This window comes from Salvelinus fontinalis, chromosome 19 (genome assembly GCF_029448725.1).
Source record: "Salvelinus fontinalis isolate EN_2023a chromosome 19, ASM2944872v1, whole genome shotgun sequence".
In the NCBI taxonomy this organism is placed as follows: Eukaryota; Metazoa; Chordata; class Actinopteri; order Salmoniformes; family Salmonidae; genus Salvelinus; species Salvelinus fontinalis.
The window spans coordinates 25705779-25719751 of record NC_074683.1 but is presented as its reverse complement, the minus strand read 5'-3'; the positions used below and the strand labels follow the sequence as shown (position 1 = coordinate 25719751).

Sequence of the window (13973 nt, the reverse complement as noted above, 5' to 3'; positions counted from 1 at the left end):
AAACAGAGCATCTCAAGTTGTATAAACACTTACATACTGACAACATCGTCCACTAGATGGAGGTAGAGGACAAACATCTTGGCTGTGCCATAAAGGGTGTGTTGGAGTAAAAATAGAGTAGCATGAATAGATTTGGAACATGAAACATGTTCACTGATAAAGATGTGTGCAAACTTTAGATTAGTACCACCCACAGGCCTACATATGACATGCAGATATAATCATTATTAGGCCAAGGACATTCCTAATAAGTAGGGGATTGAGGCCCTGGTATTGAGGCCTCTCATTTGGGTTTCCCTTCCACAGCTGATAGGAGAGGAATCTGCTCTCTTGAGTGACGTGAGACAAATGGATGGAGGGGGAAGGAAAAAGAGAGGGAGGAGAGAGGGAGGGAGGGAATGTCACTTTGAATATAGACCCTCTAGAGACAAGCATCAATCCCAATCTTGAACTCTTGATCTGGGGCCTGGGTTAGATCAATTGAGTTATTGATCTGGGTTAGATAAATTGAGCTCTTGATCTGGGTTAGATAAATTGAGCTCTTGATCTGGGGCCTAGGTTAGATACATTGAGCTCTTGATCTGGGGCCTAGGTTAGATACATTGAGCTCTTGATCTGGGGCCTAGGTTAGATACATTGAGCTCTTGAGCTGGGGCCTGGGTTAGCTGAATTGAGCTCTTGATCTGGGGCCTGGGTTAGATGAATTGAGATCTTGATCTGGGGCATGGGTTAGATGAATTGAGATCTTGATCTGGGGCCTGGGTGAGATAAATTGAGATCTTGATCTGGGGCCTGGGTTAGATAAATTGAGATCTTGATCTGGGGCCTGGGTTAGATAAATTGAGCTCTTGATCTGGGGCCTGGGTTAGATAAATTGAGCTCTTGATCTGGGTTAGATGAATTGAGCTCTTGATCTGGGGCCTGGGTTAGATGAATTGAGATCTTGATCTGGGGCCTGGGTGAGATAACTTGAGATCTTGATCTGGGGCCTGGGTTAGATAAATTGAGATCTTGATCTGGGGCCTGGGTTAGATAAATTGAGCTCTTGATCTGGGGCCTAGGATAGATACATTGAGCTCTTGATCTGGGGCCTGGGTTAGATAAATTGAGCTCTTGATCTGGGGCCTGGGTTAGATAAATTGAGCTCTGATCTGGGGCCTGGGTTAGATAAATTGAGCTCTTGATCTGGGGCCTGGGTTAGATAAATTGAGCTCTTGATCTGGGGCCTGGGTTAGATAAATTGAGCTCTTGATCTGGGGCCTGGGTTAGATAAATTGAGATCTTGATCTGGGGCCTGGGTTAGATAAATTGAGCTCTTGATCTGGGGCCTGGGTTAGATAAATTGAGATCTTGATCTGGGGCCTGGGTTAGATAAATTGAGATCTTGATCTGGGGCCTGGGTTAGATAAATTGAGCTCTTGATCTGGGGCCTGGGTTAGATAAATTGAGATCTTGATCTGGGGCCTGGGTTAGATAAATTGAGATCTTGATCTGGGGCCTGGGTTAGATAAATTGAGCTCTTGATCTGGGGCCTGGGTTAGATAAATTGAGATCTTGATCTGGGGCCTGGGTTAGATAAATTGAGATCTTGATCTGGGGCCTGGGTTAGATAAATTGAGATCTTGATCTGGGGCCTGGGTTAGATGAATTGTGGTGCATAACCCTGTTCCTGGAGAGCTACCATCCTGTAGGTTCACTCCAACCCTAATCTAGCACACCTGATACTAATAATTAGCTGGTTGAATCAGGTTAGCTATAACTCGGGTTGGAGCAAAGACCTACAAGTGGGTAGCTCTCCAGGAACAGGGTTGGAGTTAAAACCTACAGGAGGGTAGCTCTCCAGGAACAGGGTTAGAGTTAAAACCTACAGGAGGGTAGCTCTCCAGGAACAGGGTTGGAGTTAAAACCTACAGGAGGGGAGCTCTCCAGGAACAGGGTTGGAGTTAAAACCTACAGGAGGGTAGCTCTCCAGGAACAGGGTTAGAGTTAAAACCTACAGGAGGATAGCTCTCCAGGAACAGAATTAGAGTTAAAACCAACAGGAGGGTAGCTCTCCAGGAACAGGGTTAGAGTTAAAACCTACAGGAGGGTACCTCTCCAGGAACAGGGTTGGAGAGCCCTAACCTACACTAATAGACTAATTGAGATAAAGCCAAAGGGTTGTTTCACTGTCCAACATTAGTGATTTCCTCCTTGAAGCAGTGTGTGTGTGTGTGTGTGTGTGTGTGTGTGTGTGTGTGTGTGTGTGTGTGTGTGTGTGTGTGTGTGTGTGTGTGTGTGTGTGTGTGTGAGCGAGAGAGGGTTTCACCTCAGTGATCTCCTCCTTGAAGACACAGTAGTACACGTTGCTAGTGAGGCTCTCTTCACACCTGTTGGCCTCAGCACTCCAGTTAACACAGCTTCTCTCCAGTCTCGCCAGACGCTCCTGCAGACGCTGTACAGAGAAACCTGAGTCATGCTGGGACGGCAGGAAAGAGAATTTTTGTATCATTAGATAATGATCAGGAAATGTAACAATCTTCAAAAGTACACTAATATTTATTATTTAGCATTCCATTAGTATGGATTGTCCCTGGGGAAAAAAAAACATTAAAGTAAAGTTTCAAAATAAAAAATAAAAATAAACAGACAAACAGCGGTGAATGATGAGGTGTTGCCTTGCAGACAGTGTTACTGAGAGATGTACAGCTTGTACAGGTGTCTGACGTGGCTGTGTGGCTGTGTGTCTTCTCACCAACTGTTGTACAGTGTTGCTGATATCTCCTCCCAGAGAGATAGCCAGCTTGTACAGGTGTCTGACGTGACTCTGCCTGTCCTGATGCTGGATCAGCTGGATCTTAGCCTGGCTTGTCTCACTGAACCCCGTCACAGGCTCCAACATTGACAGCTTATCCAACTGGGGACAAAACAATGAACCAATTGGGAGGCTGTTTATTTGTTTCTCTAATCAGAATCTATGTGTGTTTAATGATGTTTGTATATCACCAGCTGTTAAAGAATTGATTTTAAAATTACTAAGTAATGCGGTCATATTCTGTTAGTGTCTTCTGCGGTATCTTTTATGGGAAACCTGCAAAGCATGCAAAGTATCAATCTTTTATGGTACATTTCTGTCTAAAAAGGTCCACGAGGTATCTCCAGGGCATCACTTAACTGATCCTGTGTTCTTTGGTGTCTACAGAAAAGCTAGATAGGTAAGTAACTCTCTGATAGTTACAGTATTTATGTGACATTTCAAGCTGAACATGTCTGTGAAGGGCAGGGAGCTTTGAGCTATCCTAAACTGATCCCATGTGTTCTCTCAAACACACCGCAAATATAGTTTTCCATGAAAGACCCAGATACAATGACTCTGAAGGGACTACAGCAAAGATAACACCCTCCCTGATACAGTATGTAAGAGTGAGTCCCAAATTTCATCCTATTCCCTATATAATGCACATTATTAGCCCTGGTCAAAAGTAGTGCACTATTCCTTAGGGAATAGGGTTGTACCCAATAGGGTGGTACAGCACCCTTAGACGATGTGTTGTTACCTCGTCATAGAGCTGGTGGAACTTCACGGCCATGTTGAGGACAGACTCGTACTCTTTGATTTTATCTTTCACTCTCTGATGAAGGTGAAGCATCTCTGTGACTTTCTCATTCTTCTCTTTTATTGGAATTCCTTTCAGTGCCAACAATTCTGATGTCTTCACCATGTATTCTACCTCTGCATTCAACTGCTACAGGGGACATACAGTAAATAGAGATATAGTAGAATAATGATGTATATCTATCTATAGGATATCACATAATGGACCAGAACACAAATGTAGGCATAGTGTCATTCTACTTAGAGCCACTGTAAAGATACTGTATACATATGGTAAAGTGTATACTAACTAACTACTAACATAGACTATTGGTACTACTGTAAAACTATTAAACATAAAATCATTGGGTTTCTGTAAAAAAATATTATACATAATAATGTTATTATTTCTTCTACCTACTATTTATGACAGGCCGATAGGATATAGTTCTTACCAGGAAGTGGGGCTTAGCTAGGTTAAAGTTCTCCAGTAGCTTGGACACAGTCTGAAGATCACTTCCCAGATCTACTTTAGAGGTCGGGACAAGAACCTCCTCCACACTATTTAGGTCATGAACAGTCTGTAAAAAAAAAAAACTCCATTAAAAACCCCAAAAAAACAGGGGGGGGTTCTTGACACTAAATGAGATTGCATTTATGATCAATTGAGAATACATTGGTTGTGATTCAGGAATTTGTAATGGATATATACCGAACAAATATATAAATGCAGCATGCAACAATTTCAATGATTTTACTGAGTTACAGTTCATATAAGGAAATCAGTCAATTGAAATACATTTTTTAAGAACAAATCTATGATTTCACATGACTTGGCATGGGTGGGCCTGGGAGGGCATAGGGCACTCACTGTGTAGCCAGGCCCAGTCAATCAGAATTTGTTTTTCCCAACAAAAGGGCTTTATTTCAGACAGAAATACTCCTCAGTTTCATTATGACAATTGACGTCTGCACCATCCACTCCAACTCCAGTCAGGAACTGGGTGTTACATTAGCTGTCCGGGTGGATGGTCTCAAAAGATCCCACAGGGGAAGAAGCCGGATGTGGAGGTCCTGGGCTGGCGTGGCTACACGTGGTCTGCAGTTGTGAGACCAGTTGGATATACTGCCAAATTCTCTAAACCGACGTTGGAGGCGGCTTATGGTAGAGAAATTAACATTCACTTCTCTGGCAACAGCTCTGGTGGACATTCCTGCAGTCAGCATGCCAATTGCACTCTCCCTCAAAACTTGAGACATCTGTGGCATTGTGTTGTGTGACAAAACTGCACATTTTAGAGTGGCCTTTTATTGTCCCCAACAAAAAGTGCACCGGTGTCACACCTGTCAGGTGGATGGATTATCTTGGAAAAGGAGAAATGCTCACTAACAGGGATGTAAACAAATTTGTGTACAAAATTTGAGAGACATTTTGTGTGGATGAAAAATGTCTGGGATCTTGTATTTCAGCTCATGAAAAATGGGACCAACACTTTACATTTTGAGTGTATATTTTTGTTCAGTATACATTGCATACTTATTTTTATGTACCTTTTTCAGTTGTTCTTTGTATTTCTTCCACTGTTTCTTGACAGACTTCACCTGACTGACGTGGAGCTGCCAGGAGGTCCAGAGGTCTGACAGATCCATCTTCTTCTTGTTCAGCTCCTCCATGATCTTCTCCACCACACCGATGGCTGCCCTCACATTCAGGTTCAGGTTCTCACTCACCTGACGATGTCAACATAAAGAATCCATTATTATCAGGTACTGGATCTTATCTGTATGCTACAGCCCTTACGAAGGGCTCCTGGATGTGGGTGGAAGTTATTTTTCCAAAGCAAGACATAATAAACCATGCTAACCATACTTATAATGAAATGCAATAATCAATGGTTGTAAGGTTTGTCTAATTTAGGCATGACCTCTGTTTTATCGTCATTTAGTTTTAATAAGCAATAACTTTTTTTAACTAAATGACAACAAAACAGATACAATGCTCATGGGCCCCAACTCCCTCATCAAGAAACTGGGTTAACTCAACATGACAATCGACGTTTGCACCATCCACTCCAACTCCAGTCAGGAACTGGGTGTTACATTTGACCCCCACTTTGTCAATTGGACACAAAATCCAAAACATCACCAAGTCAGCCTTCTTCCACTTCAAAATCATCTCACGACTCAGACCCTCTCTAACTGACTCCACTGTTGAAACCCTGTTTAGTTCACTGCCCTGGTTAGTCTGTCATTATGTTTAGTGCTGTCCATGGTTAGTCTATCCTTATATTTGGTGTACTTTTATATACTGTACTTACTTATTTAAATGTGTGATATTGTTGCTTTTTATCCTGCTGATTATCTTGTATATGTAAAGTGACTTGGGGTGTCTTGAAAAGCGCTTAAAATAAAATGTATTATTATTATTATGTGCAGGCAGAAAAGCAATGGCTTATAGGAAGGCTCAACGTTAGCAACGTTAACCTGGATAACAGTGTATGGAGGGGTTGAGGCTCAATAATGTCTCTCACCATGTTTGAGTAGTTGATGTAGTTGTTTCCCAGGTCCAGCATGGTGAGAAAGCGTTCCAACATGGACTGCCACTTAGCGTCAGCTATCTCCTTAGACGTGACTAAACTCTCCTCGTTCTCCTCCTCCTCTTGCTTCCTGTTATAGCTTTCATGTAGACTCTGCATCTGTTCCTCCACCTGAACAAGCATAGGAGTCACACATTTCAGAATATTACATTTCAGCAGTGTTGTGGAGTAGTGAACTACAAGTAGTTCAACTAGTAATTTAACTACTTTTTGCAGTAGCTTGGTGGTAGTTGAACTAAATTCAAATCTAGGTAGTGTTTTCAGTAGTACATTTTTTTTTGCCATGTAGTTGTGCAGCTAACTACTGGAACTGAACACTACTCTTCTTGCAAAAGGAAATTAAAATATGGGTGAAGTAAGCAATCGTTTACTTTCTTTTACGGCATCCGACCTGCCTGATTCTCACTTGAAACATTGTTTTTGTGATTAATAGGCTAAATTACACATTTTGTTAACATATGATCCCAAAGTGATCTGTTCTTGCAATTTGTCATCTATGACATTTCAGATTTACATATGATAGTTTTTCATGAAGTAGTTTGAACTATATTTTTCTTATTAAGGGTAACTTTAGTCTAGCTTAACTTCTTCTAGGGTTAAGTAACTGGCAGCTTGGTAAATTATATTTTCAGAGTAGCTTCCCCAACTGCATTTCAGATTGATTTACATTTTGGTTATTGACACATTTCAGTTAAATCACCTGTGCTTTCAACAAAATATGAATGAAATACATACATGTACACTGTACATAACTATGTAACAATATTTAGTCAGACACCACTGTACCAAACTAACTGTACAGATATTTAACAACCATAAGCTTCCTAAGTTTCATGAAATGATAAGAGAAAATAACCTCCTCTGCTATTCGCAAGAAGCCCACGTATGGTTGGATATTCTCGATGCGAGATGTGATGTTCCTGGTGACTGTCTTCAGCTCCTCCTCTAGCAGTGATGCTTTGTTGGAGAACTCAGCAGCTTCAGGACACCCCAGTGTTCTCAGTTCCTTTAGCAGCTCTGCCATGGCCTCTGCCTCACTGGCTGTTTGCTGAAAACCAAATGGCCAGGGTTGAGAAAACTCTATGGTAACACATACGCTATAGATACACAAAAGTATGTGGACACCCCTTCAAATTTGTGAATTTGGCTATTTAAGCCACACCCGTTGCTGACAGGTGTATACAATCGAGCACACAGCCATGTAATCTCCATAGACAAACATTGGCAGTAGAATAGCCACAATGAAGAGCTAAGTGACTTTCAACGTAGCACCGTCATAGGATGCCACCTTTCCAATGAGTCAGTTCGTCAAATTTCTGCCCTGCTAGAGCTGCCTCAGCCAACTGTAAGTGCTGTTATTGTGAATTGGAAATGTCTAAGAGCAAAAATGTCTCACCCGTGAAGTGGTAAGCCACACAAGCTCAAAGAACGGCACCGCCGAGTGCTGAAGTGACCTGAGGGTAAAAATCGTCTGTCCTTGGTTACAACACTCACTATCGAGTTCCAAACTGCCTCTGGAAGTTAGCACAATAACTGTTTGTCGGGAGCTTCATGAAATGGGTTTCCATGGCTGAGCAGCCACACACAAGTCTAAGATCACAATGCACAATGCCAAGTGTCGGCTGGAGTGGTGTAAAACTCTGGAGCAGTGGAAACGTGTTCTCTGGAGTGGTCTCTCCTATCATTGCTATGCAGACGACACACAATTAATCTTCTCCTTTCCCCCTTCTGATAACCAGGTGGCGAATCGCATCTCTGCATGTCTGGCAGACATATCAGTGTGGATGACGGATCACCACCTCAAGCTGAACCTCGGCAAGACGGAGCTGCTCTTCCTCCCGGGGAAGGACTGCCCGTTCCATGATCTCGCCATCACGGTTGACAACTCCATTGTGTCCTCCTCCCAGAGTGCTAAGAACTTTGGCGTGATCCTGGACAACACCCTGTGGTTCTCAACTAACATCAAGGCGGTGACCCGTTCCTGTAGGTTCATGCTCTACAACATTCGCAGAGTACGACCCTGCCTCACACAGGAAGCGGCGCAGGTCCTAATCCAGGCACTTGTCATCTCCCGTCTGGATTACTGCAACTCGCTGTTGGCTGGGCTCCCTGCCTGTGCCATTAAACCCCTACAACTCATCCAGAACGCCGCAGCCCGTCTGGTGTTCAACCTTCCCAAGTTCTCTCACGTCACCCCTCTCCTCCGCTCTCTCCACTGGCTTCCAGTTGAAGCTCAAGACCATGGTGCTTGCCTACGGAGCTGTAAGGGGAACGGCACCTCCGTACCTTCAGGCTCTGATCAGGCCCTACACCCAAACAAGGGCACTGCGTTCATCCACCTCTGGCCTGCTCGCCTCCCTACCTCTGAGGAAGTACAGTTCCCGCTCAGCCCAGTCAAAACTGTTCGCTGCTCTGGCACCCCAATGGTGGAACAAACTCCCTCACGACGCCAGGTCAGCGGAGTCAATCACCACCTTCCGGAGACACCTGAAACCCCACCTCTTTAAGGAATACCTAGGATAGGATAAAGTAATCCTTCTAACCCCCACCCCCTTAAAAGATTTAGATGCACTATTGTAAAGTGGTTGTTCCACTGGATATCATAAGGTGAATGCACCAATTTGTAAGTCGCTCTGGATAAGAGCGTCTGCTAAATGACTTAAATGTAATGTAAATGTAAATCACACTTCACCATCTAGCAGTCTGACGGATGAATCTGGGTTTGGTGGATGCCAAGAAAATGCTACCTGCCCAAATGCATAGTGGCAACTGTAAAGTTTGGTGGAGGAGGAATAATGGTCTGGGGCTATTTTTCATGGTTCGGGCTAGACCCCTTAGCTCCAGTGAAGGGAAATCTTAACACTACAGCATACAATTACATTCTAGATGATTATTTACTTCCAACTTTGTGGCAACAGTTTGGGGAAGGCCTTTTCCTTTTTCAGCATGACAATGCCCCCGTGCACAAAGCGAGGTCCATACAGAAATGGTTTGTTGAGATCGGTATGGAAGAACTTGACTGGCCTGCACAAAGCCCTGACCTCAACCACATCGAACATCTTTGGGATGAATTGGAACGCCTACTGCGAGCCAGGCCTAATCGCCGGACATCAGTGCCCGACCTCACTAATGCTTGTGGCTGATCGGAAGCAAGTCCCCGCAGCAATGTTCCAAGATCTAGTTGAAAGCTTTCCCAGAAGTGGAGTGGAGGCTGTTATAGCAGCAAAGGGGGACCAACACCATATTAATGCCCATGATTTTGGAATGAGATGTTCGACGAGCACTTTTGGTCATGTAGTGTGTATACTTCAGTACAGTACAAGACAGGGTTAGGTCTATTTGAAAACAACATTCAGGAAGTAAACTGAGATTCCTGAATTGAAAGAAAGTGACCCAACCTTTGTATAAGAGCTGGGTAAATAAACAAAGGGGTCATACATTTGAATAAGGTTGAGTAAGTCTACAAGTGATATTCCTGACTCTACCTGTGTCTGTGAGGAGAGTTCCAGGTGTTTGTTGAGCATGTCTTCAGACTGAGAGAGCAGGGAGCCTGGCTCAGTGTTGCTGGAGAGGACACCGTTGCTGCTCTTTAGCCACACAGAGATCTGGGACAGAAACACATGACTTTTACTTTACTTTATTAGTTCCACAATTCAGTCAAATGCAGTCAACTGAAATACAAGGACATTTACACACACATGAAAGTGTTAGCAGTTGATCGTAGGCTGTCAACTTGCCTTACTACTCGTCTGAGACTGGGCTGTAATCTGACTTGAGATATGTTTAACTGGTCGTTTGGAGCTCAGTTGGTAAAGCATGATACTTGTTAACACCAGGGTAGTGGGTTCAATTCCTGGGACCATCCATGTTTAAAATGTATGCATGCATGACTGTAAGTTACTTTGGATGAAAGTGTCTGTTAAAAAATGGAATATATGCTTTTATGCACCTCTCCCATTGACAGTGAATTATATTATTCAAAAGTCTTAACTTGCACATACCTCAACTCTGAATCCAGCCCAGTGAGACATATTAAGAATCCCTATTCATTTAATAGCATCTCTGTGGGCCTAATACTAAAGATTTGATGTTTTACTTTTAAAATGTATTAGGCAAACCTTTTAATGTGGCATAAACACAACCATTTGATTGTCAAACAATCCCATCACAAGGCTCCTGTGTAAACCTGGCTACCTGCGCACATTCGTCCACTAAAATAATTCCCGCTGTCCCACATCCATACAATGCACTGTGCACCCGCCATTTGACGAATGGAAAGAGACATCTGTTACAAAACACCAAAAAGTGTAATGAATGACATTCAGTGATTGTCATGCATTAATAATTACATTCATAATAATGCCTCATTCACATTAACCATAAGCACTCCGTTTTGTTACGGCGGATGGCATTCATTTGTATGGGGACCGTCCATAACGGAGTGGAATCACAATGCCCTTTGCAGTTGAAGGCTCTTTTGCATACTTTGAATTTTTCCAAGATGTGCGTCTTCTTCAGTCCAGCCAGAGTCGGTTGAAGAACAGGAAGTTACCAAACCACAGAAGATTAAAATATATTTTCGTTTATGGGATAGATAGCAAGTTGTAAACAATTTCCCAGGTAGCCTAGTGGTTAGAGTGTTGGACTAGTAACTGAAAGGTTGCAACATCAAATCCCCAAGCTGACAAGGTAAAAATCTGTTGTTCTACCCCTGGACAAGGCCATTAACCCACTGTTCCTAGGCTGTCATTGAAAATATGAATTTGTTCTTAACTGACTTGCCTAATAAATAAAAGTAAGTTAATAGTATGTTAAAAAGAATACACACTGGCTGTTAAGCACAATAAAGTACAAACATTTTATTAAATTAAAAATTTGATGTACAGCCTAATGAATATGAATGTATGCATCCACTGCTGTCCGAGCGCCTCTCTGTCTTGGCCACTCATCTCTACCTTCGTTAATTGTCACTTTATTGTCGACCCACACGGCATTTTGGAGAGTATTCCACACATTTTCAAGTCCATTCACAAATGTTTCATGTGACTGACATGTGAAATTGATCAATTATAGTGTAATAGCCTACAGTTTTGTTGCCATCTTTGTTTTAATTATTTTGATCGTCTCATGTTTACCGGTACGGCGTATGTGCACTATTTATTTTGGCAACTCAAAGGCATAATATAATGTAATTCAATAAAAATATAGCTACGGGTTCATCCCAAATGACACCCTATTTCCTATATTGTGCACTACCTTTGACCAGAGCCACTATAAAGGGAATAGGGTGCCATTTGGGACAAATCGTAAGGCTTGTGTGTACCTTATTGTGAAATTGTTAGGTTATATTACTTGTTAGATATTACTGCATGGTCGGAACTAGAAGCACAAGCATTTCGCTACACTCGCATTAACATCTGCTAACCATGTGTATGTGACAAATAAAATTTGATTTGATTTACCTTGTCTATGAGGTCTTCACATTGGGACACCAGCTGCTGTCTCTTGGCTGCCCGTGCTTGGTGAGCATGACACTCCTGAATTAGAGCATCAACCCGGTCTCTGACATATCCCAGCATCCTTTTCACGCCTTCAACTTGGGAACTAGAAATATAGTAAGAGGCATGTCTGCTGTGAAATGCTCCATGTAGTAATCATATTATCCGCAGTCTTGATCCATCCATCTATTAATATAAAGGCCTAGTTTGAACACACTGCATTGGATATAACACGCATATTTGATTTCAGAATACAGTGATAGCAGTGACATCTTTACTATTGAAATCACATGTTACTCAAAATCTCTGTTTTGCTACACCAGTGATAAGCAGTCTGTGGTGATTGTTAACCACAGCAGGTTTTAAACTTGACTAGGGTGGGGGTGAGGTTTTGAGTCAGAGGACTAAGGATGTCCTAATATGGATGCCATATTACCTCCCTACCTCTGTGGTTTGGCCTTCTGTAGTATGAGCTGCCCTCTCTGAAGAGGGTCGTTGGCTGACTCTTTGATGCTTCGCAACAGGTCCTCGTGCTTTTTGGCCAACTCAGGCAACCATAGTGTCTGGGTCTTCAACCCCTTAAGTTTACTCTCAACAGTTCCCAGGACCTCAAAAGCCTGACAAAACAGGAATGAGAGGATAGGACAATATGCATTAAGTACTCATGTAAACATGATAGATGGTTCAGCAGAAGTCCTGAATAAATGTAATATTGCTCATTATAATAACAGTCACAATTCATGATGCAGTAGATGGCACAAATAGTATGTCCTTATTGTCCACTAGAGGGCACCATGTTCATATCAAATTAAAGTCACTAGTTCCCTAGTCTTGTGTAGAGTACCTCAAATACAGTTGTAAGCACTTAGTACTGCAATAATAATTACTCATCACAAATTTGTCAGGCACATGATATTACATGTATAGTAGCTACCTTGTTGGAACTACTACTGAAAGATTTCTTGAAGGTGATATGTAATACAAGCCTACAGTAGCCACACTAGGTACCCGGTTGGCACTGCTAAAGAAGGCTTTCCTCAAGGTGATATGTAATACAAGCCTACAGTAGCCACACTAGGTACCTGATTGGCACTGCTAAAGAAAGAGGCACAGGATTTGTACGGTATTCTAGCTACCTTGTTGGCATGCGAAAGGCAGCGGCACATGATATGTACATTAGGTTGTGTGAAACCGTAACGCGTTGAAAGTAGCCAAATTGTTGGCGTTGTTTTAATCTTCCTGCACGGACATGTTTGGATGGTCTGACTATATCCTACAAGTTTAGCCTCCATTTCTTTGTTAAAGCGTACCTTATTGGCAGTGCTTAAGAAGGTTACAGTAACTATCTTGATGACACTGAAGGAATTTCTCTCCTGAAGGCTACGTGTACACAAGCATAGATATAGAACAGTTTAATCTCTAGGACCACTAATCAGCAATTACCTTGGTGGCCCTGATAATCTATGGCCATAAGACATGTAGAGAATGTACTGTACCTTGTTGCCACTGTTAAAGAAGCCGTTGCTCTCCTCTAGGTGATATGTATAGTTACACTAGCTACCTTCTACTGCTAATGCAGTACCTACTCTCCTAAGGGGGTTTTTGTATAGTAGTCAGTTGTGTCTGTACCGTGTTAGCGCTGCTGAAGAAGGAATTGCTCTCCTGTAGCTGTGCCAGCCGGCCCATCATGAGGTTCCAGAAGTGTTTGTGCAAGGCTTTGAGAGCCACACTTCTCTCAGAGACATGGCCCGTCTCATCCTCAGCACAGCCCTCTGCTTCCCCCACTTGCAGCTCTGAAGCTTGGGCTAGCAGCTTCTCCACCAACACACTCCAGTCCTGCAGAACAGGACGCAAGCATGCACACACACGCACACAGACACACACAGGGAATATTAGATTGGTTGTAAATCAAATATTATTTCTATACTAGTCACTTAGATGTCATGCTCATGGCCCTAGTATTATAATAGTCACACACTTACAGTAAAATTGGACATGCCCTAATAAAAGTTTGTTATAGCTTTGTTGTTTACTGTTGAAAATATCAGTCAATCACTTGGCAAATATGTCCCAAAGTGTATTCATATTTAAAGTATCATACCTTGGCTTTCTCTTCAAACTCTTTGTATTCCTGAAGGAGCTCTTCATTTTCTGTGAGAGCTGAGCCCAAATGATCTTTTTCAAAGTACAAGTCAGCTTTGTTTTTGAACCAGTGGGTTACCTGAATGAAATACCATACATTATAACTGCAGTCAGGACATTACTGCATTTATTCTTGGGTACTTATGTAAATGATTTCAAAGG

At 42.5% G+C, this 13973-nt stretch overlaps 1 protein-coding gene across 2 annotated transcripts in view; it reads right to left on the bottom strand.

Moving 5' to 3' along the window:
- LOC129816553 (coiled-coil domain-containing protein 141-like) overlaps nucleotides 1-13973 on the bottom strand; it is a 43642-nt gene that overhangs the window by 19622 nt on the left and 10047 nt on the right. For both annotated transcript variants that reach the window (XM_055871141.1, XM_055871140.1), the window contains exons 6-17: nucleotides 13771-13890; nucleotides 13299-13505; nucleotides 12114-12286; nucleotides 11634-11775; nucleotides 9657-9776; nucleotides 7028-7219; nucleotides 6106-6282; nucleotides 5126-5305; nucleotides 4030-4155; nucleotides 3537-3725; nucleotides 2735-2896; nucleotides 2309-2458 (exon numbers count right to left, since the gene is read on the bottom strand). In XM_055871141.1, coding sequence (XP_055727116.1) covers nucleotides 2309-2458; nucleotides 2735-2896; nucleotides 3537-3725; nucleotides 4030-4155; nucleotides 5126-5305; nucleotides 6106-6282; nucleotides 7028-7219; nucleotides 9657-9776; nucleotides 11634-11775; nucleotides 12114-12286; nucleotides 13299-13505; nucleotides 13771-13890 — 1938 coding nt within the window. The remainder of the gene's footprint in view (nucleotides 1-2308; nucleotides 2459-2734; nucleotides 2897-3536; nucleotides 3726-4029; nucleotides 4156-5125; nucleotides 5306-6105; nucleotides 6283-7027; nucleotides 7220-9656; nucleotides 9777-11633; nucleotides 11776-12113; nucleotides 12287-13298; nucleotides 13506-13770; nucleotides 13891-13973) is intronic.